The 20,493-nt window shown below is 47.3% G+C and overlaps 1 protein-coding gene across 6 annotated transcripts in view; it reads left to right on the top strand.

The window, feature by feature from the left end:
- Positions 1 to 20,493, top strand: part of LOC119458140 (protein-cysteine N-palmitoyltransferase Rasp-like) — a 183,122-nt gene that overhangs the window by 139,922 nt on the left and 22,707 nt on the right. For all 6 annotated transcript variants that reach the window (XM_049670786.1, XM_049670787.1, XM_049670788.1 and 3 more), the window contains 4 exons: positions 4,562 to 4,677; positions 13,874 to 14,080; positions 15,701 to 15,736; positions 18,563 to 18,764. In XM_049670786.1, the coding sequence (XP_049526743.1) occupies positions 4,562 to 4,677; positions 13,874 to 14,080; positions 15,701 to 15,736; positions 18,563 to 18,764 (561 nt within the window). The remainder of the gene's footprint in view (positions 1 to 4,561; positions 4,678 to 13,873; positions 14,081 to 15,700; positions 15,737 to 18,562; positions 18,765 to 20,493) is intronic.

The raw sequence follows: 20,493 nt of genomic DNA, 5'->3' as shown, positions 1-20,493 counted from the left end.
CCTTGAGCGAGCTGCTATAAATCTGAACGATGTCAACGTTGTTTAGGTTAGAGCAGCTATTAACATACGAGTAGCGTTCCTGGTTAAAAGGACACAATAGACCTAAAGCTTTACTGTGGAACTGGCTCCCATCTTATCTCCATTCATTTCAACTTCATCCTCTATTTCTACCATCCCCAGGTTCCTGCGTTTCTTCGTCTTCTATTCGGAGGCTCATACCGCTTCAATACAGTGTGGGTGATCTGTAGCTAAAATAACAAAGGTAACTGGATGCCGCACCACCATGGTGCTATGCTTCTATTGCCATAAATAATACCACAATGCTTCGCAAAAGCAAACAGCCCCTTCCTACACCAGAGATCAGTATCACTAGGGGACACTGCGTGATCTACAGCAGATGTAGCTGTTTACAGGAATAGAGGACGAGTGGCCTTCTTCAAGCTGACGCACCCCAGTATTCAAGAGCTTAAAGCTACGTAGCAGAAATAACAGCAAGGCTATTATATGTCGATAAACTTCATATTCTGAATTTTTACAAATTCTCACTAGATGAAAAGAATTTTTTCCCTCTGTTAAGAGCCTAACTCCCAACGTACTCATTCCACGTGGTCTGCTCTATAAGTTTCCTTGCGCAACGGCTGCTCCGCGTTTAACAAGACAATGTAATAAAAACCAAGAAGTTCATTTGCCAGTTCCAGTTTCCTTGCCTTTGTTGGCTGTTGACGTGCTCTGGTTCTCTTTGATTTTGTCTTGTAAAGGAAATTCAAGCGGATAACTTTAATGTACCTCGCAGGCTACCACAATATATACAAGCTTTTAAGCCGTATCTTAATGCATAGTTGGCGTCATGCATGGATCATTTGCCACCGATGCTTTGATGGAACTCCATTGATGGCGTCCCCACGTAGTGTCACACGATGGCCAGAGATAACTGCATACATTAATGATTTCTAACAGCATTCTGGTGCTAGCACAAAACCCGTAGGAGCTTGCGCGTACAAAAGCGAAGCTTTCTTAGCGAGTCTTCCCGGACTTTCTTCCCGGCTGCAGCTAGATTCTGTATCTGCTGCTGTCTTGCCCGATGGCTCACATGCAGAAAAATATTAAGCAAGTGTAAAGGTTAGTAAAACATGATGGCGAATGCCACCTTGCATCGGAGCGCACGACAGAACTCAACGAAATCGCCGCACCTACTTGTAGTGGGCCAGTGCCGTCAGCACCTTCGCAGAGTGAGGGGCAGTATGGGAACGCTGGCATGATGAGTGACGTCAGAGCCAGTTGTGGAAGGAGACGACAACCAACCCACGAGCAGCGGCTCGAGCGCTTCTCTGTGACCACGTGACGTGTGCAATCAGTCACGCACTAGGCACACCTTTATTAAGCCTAAGCCGTGGAGCAGCCGTGGCTTCAGGGAAGCATGCTCGCCTCGCACCGCTGAGGCCCGGGTTTGATTCGCACCCAGACCAAAATGTACAAATTTTTTTTTTCAAAGCCGCTAACTTACTTCGTTTACAGGAGCCTTCCTGAGAAATGTGACGTCAATCCGGGCATTTTCTGGCGGGTTTTCACTACTATTTGCGGCGTCGGCTATTTGTCGCCACGGCGCAGTTTCGCCAAGGTCACCGCAAGGTCACCGCCAAAGTTTCGGACAACATCGACACTTAAGGCTTTTGCCTTCGTAATGGCAAAGAGTTAAGTGGCCGCTGCTTTGGTCGAACCTCGGTCAAAGGGACACTCCTCTCGTGCCAACGCGAAGTAGCTCATTGACATAATTGCCCCGTGCGTCACGTCACGAAGAAGGTAGGCACAAAAGCAGATAGGTGAGAGCCAGCTTTCTTTAGGCCACAGGTACAGGAACGAAACAGGCGAATGATAGTCAACTTTGCCCCTGCCTTTCATGTCGTAATCCTCTGGACCTCCACACACCTTTCTTCAACATATGTCGCTAGGCGAGCATCAAGCATCGCTTTCGCTCTCGTCACATCCCTGCATCGACGTGTCACAGTGTGCAATTCGCATGACCAACTATTTGCATTTCTGTATAGCTTTTAAGTAGGGTAGTGCTTAAAAATTGACATTGCATGACAAACTGTTGTGAACTGTGCGATGTATATAAACAGCAACACTGAATGAGACTACACGTCACATAAGAAGATAATAAGTACAGTTGTAGGCGTTGCATCTCGTTTTAAAGTGCTCCATTAACCTGTCTGCAAACGTTTCATTTCCAGTAGATTCCAAGGTCTGTTGGAATTGCATATTTTCCACAGGCGTTCAGTAAGTGAATCCTCTTTGAACACTGGCCGACCAATGCAGTGGTTCCCTTCCTCGATGTTTATTAAAGAGCCCTGGCTTTTTTGTAACTTACGCAGAACCAAAGATATTGGTAAGAACTTGATTGCATGTCCTCATGTACCAGCCCCTAAATTGCCACAATTATCAATCAGTGAGATCACTGGCAGAATGGCAGAACAGAATAACACTTGCTCCTCTGCATTGCAAAGCATTTTATTTTTAATGCGTTAGTATTCTTTGGCGTGTACCCTAGCCTGTCACGCGAAGTGTTTAATGCCTTGTATCTGTACAAAAATGCATAATTTGCGAAGTTAAGGCATTTAATTATTATAATATTATAAATATTGATGACTGGTAGGTTTATAAGCAATAAAGAACAACATAAACCCAAAAAATCAAAAAGGTAATACCAATAATGATACATGGCCCCATAGAAAATGCATAGGGAACCTTGTAGAAGGGACAGGCCAGCTAAAATGTTTGGCTGGGCAAACTTGAAATTTGGGGTTGGACCAACAGAAATTTAGGGATGGGCCAACCTAAATGTGGGCGTGGCTGAACTTAAATGTGTGGGAGCCAAACTTGAAATTGGGGGTGTGTCAACTTGAAATTTAGGGGTAGGTGTGGGCCAACATAAAATTTGGGATGGGTCAATAAAAATTTAAGGGTAGGCCAACTTAAATGAGGGGGTGGCCATATTTAAAGGTGTGGGTGGCCCAACTTGAAACCTGGGGTTGGGCCAACTTGAAATATGGGGGTGGGGCAACTTTAATTTCGGGTTGGGCCAACAGAAATTTAGAGTTGGGACAGTTTAAATGTGGGGCTGGCCCAAAAAAAATTAGAGGTTGGCCAGCTTAAATGTGGGGGTAGCCCAACATCACATCACGCGGCAACGTTAAATTTGGGGGTGGGCCAACTTGAAATTTGGGGATGGCACAACTGAAATGTGGGGTTGGGCCAATTTGATATTTGGCGGTGAAGCTACTTAAATTGAGGGTGGGCCAACGTTAAATTTGGGTGTTGGCCAACTTGAGATATTGGGACGGTCCAATATCCAATTGAACGCTGCTGAATGTATTTCGAGTTATCAGCTCCTCATGGGCTAGCGAGCACGTTGAGAGCACACTTTGCACATTTTCATTGGGCGTTAAAGAGGTGCACCGTGCACTTAGAATGCATGTGCGAGCTTGCGCGGACAAGGAACACGTGTATAACACAGGCTTGCGATAGAGAGAGATTGTGGTTGTGAAGAGGAAGAGGCGAGAGCGACAGCAAGCATGACATGTATCGCGGCAATGCCCTCTCCCCTCACCCAACACCCCCCACGCTACTACAGCAGCCAGAGTTCCCTTTCACGTGCTCTGCTGCGTCCAGGCATGCTCGTGTCCAACGTTCCGGCCCAATTGCTACAATCACTTTGAAGGTGACGGACGCGGCGAGAAAATCTTAAAATTGTCTTCTAAAGCCTAATCATTATTTGCCACCTGAAAGGCCATGGGTAGACGTGCATAAGCTAGGAAAAGCAAGTAAGCAAAAATATGCCAAAGCAATGTCAAAGCCGAGCGAAACACTGCTTACACATTAGTAGACAATTCTCACAATTTGTGTAGCTTTTTCGATGTCTCTCAACTATGCAAGCAAAGGCTTCCATTGTACCCCAATTTACGTGAAGTGTTTTTTTTTTCGACCCGTGGTGTTTGGTAGAGCAGACATGTTACAGGTAGAATGACGTTGGTTAGAGCTGAGAGCAAGGAAATGCAACGAGCGAGGTGAAAGAGTGAGAGCTCTATTCGGCAGAAAAGAAGACAGTGGGAATTAAATGGTAGAAAGAAAGAAAACAAAAAACATAGCAGCGACATCTGCTAAGCAAGTTCTTCTTAATGTGAAACACTGTTCGGGTATTACAGGGTTAATTATGTTTTAAAATTCTCTTTTGTTTTTATGCTTGTCTCTAGCTTTTGTTTCTCTGCATGCACAGAGAAACAAAAAAAACGAAGTCGTTGGTCACGTGAAGGCAATCAAAATAAAATACGCAGATAATTAAAGGCCACGCGGCTATTTTCTCTGAGTGCCCCAAAAAAGTCAAGTGTTATTCAGAAGGGCCAATATGGCCCATCCACCGCATACTTTTTACAGCTCGAACAACTACCACACAGCGTTCACTTTTGGGAGCAACTCTCCAAACATTCCTGGGCGTGGGACGCGAAAACGTTCTTTCAGTCTGTCTCAGTCTGTTGGTGAGAAATCTGCGTGCTCTTCTCCGCAGTTGGACAAGCCGAGACCCAGCTGCACACCGCGGGTGATTGCTGCTGCCATCGCGAGATTGCTTCGTTCCGGGGCCCACTTCCTCCTCATGGAACTCATGGGCCACTTCTTTTACGGGTAAGGACACAGGCTGTAGTAAAGTTCGAAGCAGCTTCTTAACTTTTACCGAGGTCGTGTTGGCGTTCCTAGTGCTACCTTTTGCTACCTTAGTGTAATAGCCGTTGGTAAAAATACAGTTAATAACACGACTGACTAAAAAATCTTGTCACTGTTACTAGTGGGCGTCAGATACTACTTGCAAACACAGTTAGCACCACCTAATACAAGTATTCTAACCTCTTCTGCATATATCGGACCAGCTATGGCATATTCCATAGTGAGTCTGATATATGTGTCATAGAATAGAAACATTGAGTCCGCTGCTACTAACTACGTTCGGAATTGGTAGCTGTGACCCATTAGTACCAGTGACTACCTTTTTTTAGTCTGTTATGTTACTAACTCTACCGTTACCAACTGCAGTTATACTAAGTTAGCAAATAAAGTGACACTAGGTATTAACTACCTCGACCTTTTTTTTTAAGGGTTTGGTTCTTTTCGTTCTATTGCGAAGCATTCCTTGCCCAAGACCTGCACTTTGCCGGTAGCTGTCATCCACCCCGCCGTTTGAGGGCTCCACGATGTCGCACATACTATTTAATTATTTATTTCTGACACCCTCAGGCAGCGGCGTAGCCACAAATATCTTTCGGGCGTGTTATACGCCGCCTGTAAAAAATTAAAAAGAAAGATAACCTGCCCCCAGACAATATTTTAGTCATTTTTCTGCTTCAATACATCCGAAGGGTTAGTTGTTTCGTTCACTGCAATATCTACATAAAAATACTAGTGCACACAGGACTCCGAGGACTTGATTCGAAAAGAACATTTACTTTCTCACAAAGAAACAGTCGCACGAAAAAGAACGCAAATATACCAGAACATTCCTGAATAATTACTGAAGCACGAAAATAAGCGGCGCTTTTTGAAGTTCAACGTGGAACTGTCATGCAAGAAAAAAGAACGATATTAAAATATGGCCGCGGCAATACGTGAAACTTCTGTTAGTTCCTCTACAAGCAGAACATTACGTAAAATTGTCCGTTCAGCTTCGTATCTTAATGCACAAAAAGTAGGAATGAATGAATGAACAATTTTATTTGTCAGGATTAAAATCCTGCAGGACCTACGGGGGTGGGAGGTGACAGAGACATCTACTCGGGGTAGAGACCCATCACCTCCACTGTCCAGCGCAGGACGTCATCCTGAAGACCAGGCTTGGAGCTGCCTAGGGCAGCCCCCCACAGCTCAACACTCTTCAGGCGGGATGGCAGGGGGTGGTCGGGGCATTTTGGAAGTATGTAGTCATAGTTAGCATAAGGGGCTGCGCAACGATAGCAGCCGGGAACGAGAAATTGATCGGGGTATGGCTTATTCAGGAGTGACGGAGTAGTGATGGTGGGTGTCTGCGATTGTCTCCATGGGATTTCCAATTCCCTCGAGTGGGCACGAGAGGGGGTAAAGTGCGTCGAGATGACTTGTAGTGTTGGCAGATGTCGTGGTATGTGTTGAGTCTATCACGCGAGGCGCCGGCCTCCCCTTGTGTTGTTTGTGTCCGGTTCGTGAAACCTCGGGCACAGGCAAGGGCGGCTTCGTTGCCTGGCAGGCCATCGTGCGCAGGAGCCCAAACGAGTGTAACGACTGACTGAACTACGGATTTACGTGCGATGATTCACGCCAGTCTGCCGACAGACCCGGCTCCATAGTCGTACATGGCTGATTTAGAATCGCTGATGACAGTGGTGGATGAGGAGATAGTAAGAGTCAGCGCTATGACTGCCTCGACTGCCTCCTCTGATAAGGGGTTGCATATAGAGGCCGCAGCCACCAGCTGGCCTTGTGGAGTTACTGCCGTGATAGCGAAGTTATGGGGGTTTGAGGGGTATTCTGCGGCGTCTACCTATAGTATAACGGGTCGCTTATCTTAGTGGCGGTGCAGCGGTCGCACACGAGCCACTCTCCGCATGTTGTTATAGTGTGAGTGCATGTTCCGGGGAAGCGATGGTACATACAGTTTGGCTCCAAGCTCACTCCGCACAGAAATTTTGAGTGTAGGTTGGAAGAGAGGGTTAATATCAAGGCTGTCAAGTATGTGTCTTCGGGTAGTGGATTTTGCGAGTCTGTAATACTGTGCGTTGAGGTGGGCCTCCATTAACTCTGAGACTGTGTTATGTGCCCCGGTGGCAAGAAATCGTTCCGTAGATGTTATCATGGGTAACCCTAGGGCGAACATCTGAACCTTGCGGATAAGTGTATTGATCTCCTCCTCCTCCCGTTTAGTGAGAGTGAGGTAGGGCACAGTATATGTAATGTGAGGGATTACGAAGGCTTCCGTGAGTTGAAGAAGTCCTCCTTCTCGCAGGCCCCCTCTCCTGTGTGATAATATGCCAATTAGTCTAATTGTCTGATCAACGGATTACCTAAGCCTCTGAACTGTAGCTGCGTTTCACCTAGTTTCCTGTATGGTGAGACCTAAGCTCCGAATGTTATCAATGATAGGAATAGGAGTGCCATCAGCCCAACACCATAGTCACTGAGCAACCACGGAGGGTTGGGAATGCCATCTAGGGTGATATGAATTGGAGTCATACGTTTTCTTTTTTTCGGCTAGTTCGTGTGCGGGGAGAATCAGGAGCTCTGATTTGCTTGGAGCGCACGTAACGTTGAGCTGCCGCGCGCATTCGTTGACTCGGTCCGTGGCTTTCTACGGAAGTCCCTGCAGCTCCGCGTGTGAACCACCACCCCTGGTTCATTTGGTAATGTCGTCCGCTTAGAGGTTGAAGGAGATGCCTCGGAATGCCTGAAGTTCGCACGCGATGTTCAGTATCGCGACGTTAACAAGGAAGGGAGATAGCACTGAACCTTGAACGTTCCAAAGATGCCCAGGTTGAATTCCGAAAAGTGCCCTGTATCCATGTGAATGGTGGCTGTTCTATCTGTGAGAAAGTTGGCAATGTACTTATAAGTACACTCTCCAATGCCTAGTCCTTTAAGTTCCCTCAATATGGTTGCACGGCTAACGTTATTGAAGGCCCATGAAGGTCAAATCCGAGCACAGCTTTGGTGTCGAGACCTGGATTGTGCTTAATTATATGCTTCTGAAGTTGGAGCATTACTACCTGGGTAGATAAGGGCTTACGAAAGCCAATCATTTCGGTTGTAAGTATCCCTGCCTCCTCTACGTATGCTGTTAGTCGGTAGAGAATAACGTGTTTTAGCAGTTTGCGTATGCATGACGTAAGGGATATGGGGCTAAGCTACCGGGGTTAATGGGTTTGCCTGGTTTTGGAATAAATATTATCCTGGCGTCTCGCCATTGCTTGCGCAGGGTTCCCGCCTCCAATTATTCATTAAAGCATTTTTGAGTGCAGCAACCGCTTGCCTGTCGAGGTTACAAAGCATTTTATTAGCGACGTGACCCGGCACCAATGCCGAAGTTGTTGTGAGGTTGGCCATAGCGTGTGCAACCTCAGTCTCCGTAATCGGGGCATGCAGTTTTGGGTTGCGAGACTCCGTGTAATTTACGTGGGGATCTTTTGCCTGTGAGGGGAGGTGTTTATTGCGTAACTCTTGTAAAAAGCTTGCAAGATCGTCTTTTCACTCGTGCAGTATTTTATTGATAGGATGATCATGCAGAGTTTTGGATTCAGTCGGATCAAGAAGATGCCTCAATAGCTGCCATGTCAGCTTATTGCTTAGCCCCCCACTAAGATATCCGCACTTGTGTCCACATTGCTGTTGAGCCAGTTGCTCAGCACAGACCTGGATTTCGAGGTCCAGCTTCGCTATCCGGCGTCTGAGCTTCCTATTGTAGCGCTGTATTCTCCACCTTCGTAAGAGCGAGCTCTTAGCCGTCCACATGTGGAGGAGTTTCGCATCGATTTCCTGCATCTGTGCCTCCTCGGGCAGGGTAGCGGTATTTCTGAGCCCATCGTCCGTTAACGGCTCAACCCATTGTTCTATGTCACGAATGTCGCTTGACATCTGCTCACGGAATTTAGCCCAATCTGTGATACCGAGTTGAGTGCTACAAAGTGGTTTGTGTTGGAAGCTAAGGCAGGTTTGAACAATAATATGATCGCTACCTGTGTTTTTGTCTAATCGGAGCCGATCTACGTTTTGGACGCAAAGGGAGAGCGTAAGGTCAGGGGTCGTATCTCTGGCGACACTATTACCGAGTCTCGTCGGTGTATCTGCGTTGTTATGTACGGTAAGGTGTGAGTCTTGAATATGTTCCCATAATTCCCTAGTCTTGGGAGTTCTGGTTGTGTACCCCCAGGCCTGATGCGGTGCATTGAAGTCACCCACAATATTTAACGGGCGATGGCCAGCTTCCTTGTTGGCAGAAACAAAGAGAGTGTCAAATTGGTGTCTTTTGTCTTTCGGTTTGCTTTAAATATTGAGAATCGATATGGTAGGAATTTTGTTAGATTTTGGGAACATTTTGATAAATTCGTGCTAGATGTCAACCCCGACAAATTTGTTATCTGTTACTGTGAGGTGTCGTTGCGTGAGAAATGCCGTGTACGACCCTGCAGCAGAGCGATGCGACTGGTGAGTATTATATCCCGGTAGTTTCACTGCATAGTGCACTTCTTTTAATGCTATTACTACCGGTGGAGTTGGGCTATTGGCTGCGTAGTGTTGGAAATTACCTTTTTTCTTTTTGTAGCCCCGGCATTTCCATTGTGAGGTAATTAAATCGTTGCTTTTATTTGTTTTACACATTATTCAGTGTTGGAATGAGGGGTATTATCGTAGCAATCATGTTTTTGAATTCATCAATTTTGCTCTCAATATTGGTCATGCAAGTCTCGAGGTGTGTAATGCGCGTCTCTAGGGCAAGAAATTTCTGATCAGTTTTGGTTTCAAGGGCTGTGACTTTGTCGTTCAGAGCCATGTAGGCGTCTGCGTCTAAGAGGATTTTGGCCTCGTCGGAGCTGCTCCGCTTGGCCAGCGGAGGTCCTGCCGCATTTCTAGGGGGAGGCGCCACCACCAGGCTCGCTGCATATTGTTAGAAACTTCCATGTCCTCTGATGCATTGGACGTACTAGGGATAGGAGCGTTAAGCGATTGAATTTAAGCTTCGATCTGGACTATTTTGACTCTTAACATTGCGTTTTCTTGAGCTAGTGAGAAGAACTGATTGGTGTCTGTCAGGTTAGGAGGGCAGTTGGGAAGTGAGGAGCCACGAGAAGCTGCCCCAGCCCAGCTCCCCTGGCTTTTCGGTGGTCCTGATGGTGAGGTCGATGGTGCCGGTAGTGCCGGCCAGTGTTCTTTCCCTTTCAAGAGCGGTGGCGGCTTCTTGCCTGATTACTTGTTATCGAATTTCTTCTTTGGAGGAGGAGGGGTCCTCTTGGGCTTGTAGCGCTGTGGACACTGCACCGAGCCCGCGGCGTAGTCTCCCGCACAGACCACACATTTAGGATTCCAGGTATGGTTCGCGTCGGGACTAACCTCCCCGCACCTCTCACAAGTTGGAACGCACACTACAAGGCACAAATCCGGCCGATGTCCGATTGGCGTGCACTTGACACAGGCTTCCCCCTTCTGTCGAAAAGGAGTGCAGCGGAGCCAGGAGTGGGCGTATTGGATGTAGAACGGCACCTTCTTCTCGAGGAAAGTCACCAATATTATTTCGGTCTTACCCATTCGGTGCTTATGGAGCCCCGCGGGTTCCGGGTTAGCTTGCCAAAGATGGGGCAAGATTTCGGCTTCCTTAATGTTGACGGGTTAGGCGAAAATGTCTTGACATGAGTCTTGCGGAGAGGTAGGGTGCGCCACCACCTCGTGGGTCTTGCCAGCGATGGTCGAGGCTTTTGACACGAAGGTAGGCGTCATTACGGTCCATACTAGTAGAGGTGATCAATGTAGTGTTGTTTAGGGTACTTACCCGAGCACTGTCGATGTCTTCTGCAAGTCGGGCAGCCTTTTGTGTCATACTCTTGAGGTAGATCGGATGGATATTTCCAGCAATCTAAGCCACTGCATATCCATACCACGATGGTGTAGGAATCATCCGGTGGCAGTGGCTGCCTGGGCCACGCCATCTTCCCAGGTCGTCTCTGCTGCGATGATAGTGCGATTGCGTTGGAGGGAATTGCGCCATCTCCTCCGTCGTGAGCTCCTCTCCTTCAACTTCAATCCCAGCTGCCATCGCCACCTTGGTGTCGTACGCTGACATCGAAACATAACCCCCCCCCCCCCCCCCTGGCTATACGCCCCTGCTCTCAGGACTTTATTCTAAAAGCGACGGATTGCATAATGAAGTTACAAGCGCAGAATACTGCAATAGAGCAAACAGGATCTAGTTTCTAGCAGCACTGTTCCAAAATTTAAAAAAAATGGCAGCAACACGTCAGACTGCTTCACGTGTGAATGCAAAAGCATTATACAATTTGTAGACCTCGGAACGTCACGAACGCCCTCATTTTATACACCCATGACGTGGCGCCACCTCCTCCCTGATGTCTGCGCCGTCACGTGTCCAATGACGCACGCACTAGGCCACACCTTTAGTCGGCCAGAACCGTGGAGCTGCGGTAGCGTCGGGCAAGTGTGCTCGTCTCGCACCCCGAAGGCCCGGGTTTGATTCCCACTCTGACTGAAATGCACCAAATTTTCTTTCAATGCCACTATTTACGTTGTTTACAGGACCCTCCCTGAAAAATCTGTTGTCAATCCGAGCATTTTTGACGTGTTTTACTAGGTACGGCATCGGCCATTTTTGGTACCATCTTTCTGTCCCGCCGACGGCGACGAATTTTCGCCTAATGGGGCGTACAATGCTTTCTCATTGAAACGTGGTTGTCAGAGGGCGCTAAAAAAACACGCTTAACCTTGTACTCGGCCACGCAACGCTTGAAAGCTGGGCGATCGTAGCCCCGCATTTTCTGAAAGTGCGCGCGAACTTTTCATCTTATTACTCATAATGATGACAATTTCCTTTCGCGCGTCTCGGACTTACGCGCGTTGCACAGCGCGTTGCACTGCACGTTGCATAGCGCAGCTTGCAACACCGACACCGCGTGTCAACGCCGACACCGCGTTGCAACGCCCACACCGCGTTCCCGCAGACCCGCTCCGTGGATGCGTCTCTCTATCTCTCTCTCGCTATCATTTTCTTTATCTCTCTACCGAGCATAGCGCGCAAAACCTCTTCTTCACCTCGCAGAGCATTGGCACGAGCGCATGCGAACGCGCTAGCTGTGGACGAAGCCGACGACGCTCGAACGCAATCATATGGTTTGCATAAATGCACGTTCTGCAAGTGTGGCTGTTTAGCCCAGCGTTCATAGATACTTTTATCTATGAACGCTGGTTTAGCCTACCCATGAAGGGCTGAAAAGGGAAACAATCAAAACTTGATATGATTGTACACCGTATTTCGGTGGGAATTGAATAAAGGCAATGAAGAAAGAGAAAAGGCTGTACAGCCTAGTGGTTACGACGCTCGACTTGGGGCCGTGGGCACGCGGGTTCGCATCCCGCCTCGGCAAGACGGTTTCTTTTCGTTCTTGGTAGTTTCTTGATACGCCCTACAAATTACGGCTGGCTTAAACAGCTTCGGTGTTAAAAATGTCACATAATATGGGGGCTATTGAATACGAACCAATACAGATTGATGTGCTTTGAATGTAGTAACAGCCATCGTGGCTAATTTCAGTCGAATGCAGGTAAAACTTTAAGTTAAAAAATTGTCACGCTTCATGGATATTAAGTCCTGGAATTTTAGTTCACCCATTTCATCATACTTTTCACGAACATAGGGAGCCTACGTGGCGTTGCATGTAGGCTCCCTACAAGAACAGCACACGGAATGCCTTCACGCGTCACAGAATAATAGAAGTCCTCAACGTCTAGCGAGAAACCGTGCTTTAGCGTCCTTTGACAACCGCGTTAATGCGGAACTAACGGGAAAACCAATCATTCGTGTATTCAGGTATATCGACGACTATCTAATAGTCCTTAACAATGCACAGGATCATTTTCTTGGCAACGCTGTAGCAGATTGTCTAAAATTGTTCACCAAGCTTTCCCAAGGGATCAAGCTGCCCGATGATAACAGTAATCAGTTTCTGGATGTTAGGATTTTGTTTTCGTCAGATGACCACACGTGCTGGAGATACCACCCAAGATCTAAGTGTTCTACCTTTCGATAGCGCACATGGGAAATTGGTAAAGAGGGGCATATCCCCACATGCATTCATGATGCTTTGCGAAAGTCATGTGTTCACCAGATTCTACATAGCGTGTCTAGACAAGTAGACAGATTGAAACAAGAAGGTTTCCCAGTGTCTGTCATTTCATCTGTCTGTGAGCTTTTCCTTCAAAAATAAAACGGGGAAGGAAGCTTCCAACCTAAGGTTGGGACAAAAGACCTGTGCATGTAATTCCATACCTCCGTAAAGTTGCACATAGTTTGAAGAAGGTCGCAAAGCGACATAATGTCACAGTTGTTTTTACAGCGCCTTGTAAATTGTCAGCAGAGTGTAGCCTTCAAAGCAAAACGTACCACGAACACATGCAGCCATACTAATCCCCGGACCCCTTACACCAAATGTACTTCAGATTGTGTGTGTCAGATATCTTTAGATTGTGGACGCGTTTATATAGGACAAACTGGCCAGTGCTTTAACGACAGGGCTAGACAGAACAATAATGACGTTAGAAAAGGATACGGTAACCACTTGGCTGAACACTGCAAAAAGTGCGCATGGACACCCGTGTGTGACGACACAACTTTCTTGAGGAAAGAAAAAGCAAAAACAGAAGGCGAAATAGCTGAAGCGTACTTTATAATGAAGTCAGATGACAAGTGTGTCAGCAGTCGATATTTGGCGTTGCAGTAAAAGGAAGTGACATTTCTTTCGAGGTATCTAGGCGCGTGAACTGATTTATTATACAATCTTATGTGTGAACTGATGGACTTTTACAATCTTTTGTATGATGATGCGAGCACGATGTACCTGATGCGCAGTGAACAAAATAGATGACCGTTAGAAATAAACGCCAGTTGGAAGTTCAGCGCCCGTCCTGTCGTATGTGTTCCTTTCGTCTTCGTTTTTAGCGCGTTTATTATGAAAACTGCCAAAATGAACCAACTCGCCCAAACCAAGCTATTGTTAAGTATAAGAGCATAACCAAGTGGGTAATAAACAACCCTCGGGCACGTGGTATATATTACTTTCTTTTTCCTGATCTGGCCTCGCAGTTCGGCGATGTCCCAGTTGGCCTGGATGGGGGAGAGCCTGGATCTCGCCAGCCTGGCGGGCTACGCCCTATCCCTAGAATTTGATTACTACGTGTGCTACCTATTCACCTACGGCTTCGCCGGCGCCCTGTCCAGCGCAGAAGGCATCGAGGTCCCGGAAACTGCACCCTGCATCGCCAGATTGCACCGATGCTCGCGGTTCTGGAGGTAAGCGACATCCTAGAGTGCGCTTCACTGCGACACTTCCACTTACGGTGACATTAAAGAGTATCAGCCTCTCTGTATAGGCATTGCAGTTTACGGAATATACCAGAATACCGGGGACGTCTACGACAGTGGCAGCGCTAGTAGCAAGTAGCGCCATCTTATGACGTGGTTGTTCTGGCCGAAAGGAAAAAAACTAATTGGTGGTTTTGCAGGACAGAACCAGTATCTGATTTTGAGGCGCGTGGTGAGTGGAACTTCAGGCAACTTCTTACCTAGTGGGGTTTTTAACGTGCTCCTAAATATAAGGACACAAGCGTGTTTTGTTGTTGCTTTTGTTGTTGGTTGGTGATGTTGTTTTGTCTATGTTTCTTTTTTTTTGCATTTCGTCGTCAAATGTGGCCTCCGCGAACGGGATCGAAACCACCATTTCGAGCTAAGCAGCCCAACTAAGCTAAGGTTTCAATACAATCTAACTATCTGAAAAGAATGCAGCATTCACTAGTAACTGTTGCCGCCGACGCATCTGCGAAATACTAAAAGCATGCTCGTTTCAATTATGGTTATTTGTACTATGGTTAGCGCCATTGTCACGAGTTGGCCCCACCAGGCCTCTAGTGTTACGGTGTTCTGTAGGCTGTACTACGTTTACGGAGATGCTGAAACCCATTATTTGCCGCCAATCCGACTAGCAGAACGCTACAAAGGAAACAATTCGGTGCAGTGACAATAGTGTCCTCAAACATACTACAACCGAATGATTGCTTCTGCAAGCAGACCGAAGGCATGAATATGCCTTAAGCAACGGAGATCGATTTCAGACCATGGCCTTGGCTTCTATTTTGACCATGGCATTTAGTCCGTTGAAGCAATGAAGCGAAAGGAGGCGTAATGATAAATTGCACACGGCACTTCTCGAAGCTCTGTCAACGAATTTTGGTGAGTTTTCGGCAGCGGATGGCGATGCATCGGATATGACGGGTATAGCCATCGCCTATCATTGTGGCTTGCGGCCTATTCACGCATTTGGTCAGCGTGCAGCATCAATCATTCGTTAGTTGGAAGCATGTTTGAGGGCACTAATCTCCCTGCACGCAAGTGCCTAGTCACATGGTACCTTATCTAATCTCGCGCGCCCTTCTCTGTAGCACAGAAAAATCAACACCATAGGAGCTCTCTTCGCAGAAAGATATTACTCGGGTACTTTTTCACTATAGGCTCTAACACTTATCAGATGGTGCGTTTAATCCGCCACTTCAAGGATTGCTGAAATAATCGTAAATAATAACCGAAGCTCGCATAGTAAATAAACTTAATGCGCAACTTCAAGGGTTGCTGAAATAATCGTTTATTAATGACGGAAGCTAGCATAGTAAATACACTGTGAGTCCATGGCCTCAAGAGAACAGGGGGGCATTTTGGCTTAGCCAACAGCTCTCAAGCAATAATATTTAATTATGGAGCGTTTTATTGAGGAAAACGGCCTAGGAACTTATCTGGAAGCGCAACGGCTCAACCCAGCGGTTAGTGTCAGGAGACTGCCTCAACGCTTTTGCGTGTTTGATGTACTTACCTGTGATAGAAAGGGCACCGTACTTATTTTTCATGCGTTACTCTTTTCAGGTACTTCGACCGCGGCATGCACCTCTTTATTCGAAGGTACGTCTGATACAGTAGTTCACACCCACAGCCTGGTATAGCCACAGAAACGCTGCAACTGTAAAGGAAAAACACGAACACCCTCTTGGCAGCACCCCCCATGCGCGTGAGCGCTCTGCCGTTCCCTGGTGTCTGTTATAGCGAAGCTGTTTATGCGAACCCTGGGCCGTCGTTGTCGGACTTCGCAAAAAAAGGGCCACGTGACCTAGCGGCAAAGGAGGGGAAAGGAAGATCTCCACAGGGGGAAAGGGTTTGGAGTGACCCCTTCCCTCTGTGAGGATGCTATCTTATACGCGAATCTTATGTGGTTTTCGACGATTGATTCCACCCTGCCGCGAAAGAAACAAATGTTATGCTGGCGATTTGCGGCCAACGAACAGTGCTCAGCGGTTGAAACGGGATACTAGGAGCGTGTCACTGCCGGCAATTCTTGCGCCAGCGGTGGGCGCTGGCGACACCGAGCTGATGCATTTCTGTATCGCATGCAAGCGGGAGTCTTCCTGATGCATTATGACTGCAGTGAGCCCATCGACGATAACCTACTGCCGTAACTGCCCACCATCGCCATAAAAAGCTCCCGCCGCCACACGCTCCAAGTATTGCGTATCACTTGATGAACACTGTACGTGAGTGATCGTCCAACGTCGTCTGCTACTCACCGAATAATAAACACTCAGATGGGTTTTTTTGTTTTGTATTTCATGCCGAACCTTGCTCTCATTACTGGCGCGCAAAAAAGGGGGTGGCGCAACTTGCACGCGAAAAAAAAAAAAAGCAGGGCAAAACACAGAGAGACACCTCACGGGCAAAAAAAAAAAAAAAACACTAAGACAACCGCAAAAAAGCAGTCCTAAAGCATCGTCACCACGCGAAGCACGCAAAAGTGAAAATGAGGTGAAAGAAAGATGAAACAAATATATTTACAATATAGACTGCTTGCGAAGTTTTATTTGCATCGTCTAACACTCGGTGTAACTAAAACGGCTTGGCTGTTTGTCCATCTTCGCGGAGTGGCAGGGGCGGTGATTTTTTGAGACGGCGCCGTCACGTGGTCTCGTCCTTACCCTTAGCCTCGTTGCAAGCTCGTCCCACCAGGAAAGCTCATAACAATTGCTGGAGGTACTGGAGTTCTCCATCGCTCCACTATCGCGGAACTTGGAAACAAAATGCGTCTAACATCTTGGATAAACATTTTAACTGTATATATAAATCGAGAACAAGTTAAGGACCGCTCAAAGAGTAATGGAACGAGAAGTGTTATGCCTAACGTTAAGAGACGGGAAGAGGGCGATGTGACTCGGAGAGCAAACGGGATAGCTGATACTCTAATTGACATTAAGAGAAAAAAAATGGCGCTGGGCAGGCCTCGTAATGCGTAGGATGGATAACCGGTGGACCGTTAGAGTAACAGAATGGATACCAAGAAAAGGGAAGCGCAGTCCAAAAAGGCATCAAAGAAGGTGGGGTGATGAAGTTAGGAAATTTGCACGCGCAAGTTTGAAGCAGCTAGCGCAAGACAAGGGTAACTGGAGATCGCAGGCAGAGGCCTTCATTCTGCAGTGGACATAATATAGGCTGATGATGATGATGATGATAAGTCTTCTGCACGGATATAAGCCATTTGTATCGTCGTTTGTGTATACGACAATACAAATTTTATGATTGTATGTTTGATGCGCAAACACCAGAAGCAGTGATCGCTAAAGGACGCCTCCAATCGGACGCAGTGAGTGCAAACCAAGGAAAAGTCTATAAGACGGAGCAGCGTAATAACCTCGGACGAGCAACAGCGGCACCCGGAACTTAAGTTTCAAACAGAAAATTGATCTTCTACAGTCAGTGCGACCACACTCACGTCATTCTTGCTCCTTTAGGGTTCACGATATAAAAGCGAAGTGTGGCGTTCCCTTTTTCTTGGCTGCTGAGTTTGCAAAGGAAAGGATACATTTTGAACTCCGACCGATAACACAGATTGCTTCTTTCTTTTCCTTCTTTTTTTTTGATGTTCAAGTATACTCAAAGCACTTCGCACCACTCGCTCACGTCTCGTGTCCATGTGTTCATCCTGGCGTCTTTACAAAATGTTTGCTTTGATTTCCATGGTGAAGTTCTTGCATAACATAGGGTACAAATCATCGTAATCATTACTGCCCATAAAACAAGGCAAACGGAAACCACCGAAGCAAGCTTCTCTGCACGATGACTTGACCAGGTCCTGTTATTCTTCTGAAGACAGTTTCGGCAAGCGGTTTCGAGAGCTACGCACTCACGCACGCAAACTTTCTATTGAGGTGCTTCGCAGGCTCCGTGTATTTTGAGAGAAAAAGAAAGAAAAACCGTCAAGGATCCTAGACATGTAATGAAATCGTACGTGATAAGTAGCAGACATCTGCGAGAAAACGCGATCCGAAGGAGGATAAGGCCAGAAGAGAGGACAGGGTAGTTGACTGATGTCCCCTCGCGTTGATTCGTGACAATGGCCGGCAATGGCCGCATAGTCTCTTATTCAGTTCCTTACCATTGCGATGCCATCTGTACATCCAAGACGCTCGCCGCGGTAGCTCCTGTGGCTATGGCGTTTCGCTGTATGCTGAGCTTGAGGTCTGCGGTTCGATCCCGGGCGCCGCGGCTGCATTTCGATGAGGACATAATGCGAATACACTCGTGTGCTGACATACAGGCGCCCTTTAAGCAGCCCCAGGTGGTCGAAATTACTCCCGAGTACACTACTACGGCATGCCTCATAATAAGATAGAGGTCTGAAGTCTTCCCATTTAAACCTGCGAAATGTTATTTATTTATTCATTCATTCATTTCAAACCGCAGGTACATCTACGAGCCCGTCTTAGGTGGCACTCGCTCAGCGTTGCGGTTAGTGCTGTGCACGGCAGTGGCCTTCTCCTTCACCTGCACCTGGCACAACCTGTACTCGCACGAAGCCGTCTGGTGCGCGCTCAGCCTGCTTGGCATCGCACTCGAAGTGATCACCATAGAACTGAGGAAGTGGACGCCCGTCAAGAACTTCGAGGTATGGCCGAGATGCACGCGGCGTTGCAACAACGCACGCGAGTGGTCGTAGAGCTTCTTTACGGCGTGGTCGTAGAGCTTCTCTACGACCAAGCACGCCAGTGGTCGTAGAGCATTTTGAAAGTTTGGAAGGTGGTAGGCTATGTCGTGTTGGTGTTCCACTGTAGCTGCGCACCACGTGCACGACAACGCAGGGATGGCGAAACAGATACAGACGAATGGCTCAACGTTCAACGAACGCTAATTTCAAACGCGATAGGTATATAGAACTTTTCAACGAAAGTTCGCCGGGTGTCCTGATAATGCCGTCCTTACTGTTGTGAACGCGCGTGGCTGCCGCGTTGCCCCCCGTGTAGCTCCCTCTCCAAAGCTTTGCATAAGCTCGTGCACGTGACTTTGTACTCACCCGCAGCAATTCAGAAAGGTGATGCTATCTTCCTTCGATGGATATGTTGAACTAAGAATTGTAGCTCGCGCAAGTTCCATGAGCACTAAATTTACCAGATCTAATCTTACCTAAGAGCCATATAAAAGGAAGCATGAGTGACGTCCAAAGGAAAGCCTTTTAATCAGGTCGAAAAATTGGTCCAGTGGACGTTGAGTTTAACTGATACTGGCACCACTCTTGCGTCTGTGGGGCCACTTGGCTAACATAGCGGTGCTTTTCTTGCGGTAGTATCGATGCATGGTGTACTCAAATTGTAGCAATTCACACAGCTCCTATTATTTCCCTTTTTCTTTTATTTCCTTTTCCTACCATTACCCTTTTCCGACGACGGTATGAAGCCAATCGGATGGCGAAGCTGGAATGACGATGATGGATGGAACGACCAGGACGGCATCACGACCCCGATATGGAACCGAGTGCATGACGCCAACTTTGCGACTACGACGCATTGACGATGATGGCATGAGAACGGCGGCATAGTCAGGATTGAGTGACGACAGCGTGATTAGGAATGACGAAGAAGAAATTACGTCAGTAGAACGCTGAAAGCGGCACTATGACGACGGCAGGAGAACAATGGGATGACGACGAGCGTGCGACAACTACTGTATAGCGACGATGACGTGACGACGGCAGTGTATCTGTACCATAACAATAGGACAGGTGCCTTGCTATTTGAGGCCCGAGCTGGTTGCCTAAGGACGAAAACATACCGGAGCAAATATTAGCAGCCCGTTGAAGATTGTGTCTGCTGCAGCTAAAATCCGGAGACAAGACAGCATGTCCTAATGGAATACGAAGGTATTCACCAACGAGACCCGGAGGAAACGTCCACCTTCCAGAATCACTGTAATTAAAAGCGGATGGAAGCGTTAACTGGTCAGCAGCGGAGATAAGCAAGAGAGGTTTCGAGTTTTCGAGAAAACAAACCAGAGAACAAATTTGTAGGATCAGGTCCGCAAGTATAGGGGGGAGGGGGGGGGGGAGGGATAGAGATAATTTATTGGAAAGGCAAGGAGGTCGGCCTGAGCTAGCATGTTCTGGCCTGCTACTCTGCACAGGAGAAAAATGAAAGGGGACAAAAAAGAGTGACGAAAGATGACGATGAGAACAGGAAGAAGGGATGCACATATAGGCTAACACAGTGGTTTCTTTAATGTCTTGCGTCTAGTCTGGTGATCTTCAAGTATACAGTCCAGAGCAACCCGTGTAGTTATTGATGCTGCTGTACGGTCACACATCGCATATATAATACAAGGTAGATATAGAGGTTTTAAGGAAC

The sequence above is a fragment of the Dermacentor silvarum genome, chromosome 7 (assembly GCF_013339745.2).
Source record: "Dermacentor silvarum isolate Dsil-2018 chromosome 7, BIME_Dsil_1.4, whole genome shotgun sequence".
In the NCBI taxonomy this organism is placed as follows: Eukaryota; Metazoa; Arthropoda; class Arachnida; order Ixodida; family Ixodidae; genus Dermacentor; species Dermacentor silvarum.
Note: the sequence above shows the minus strand (reverse complement) of the source record. Positions and strands in the feature narration are given on the sequence as shown.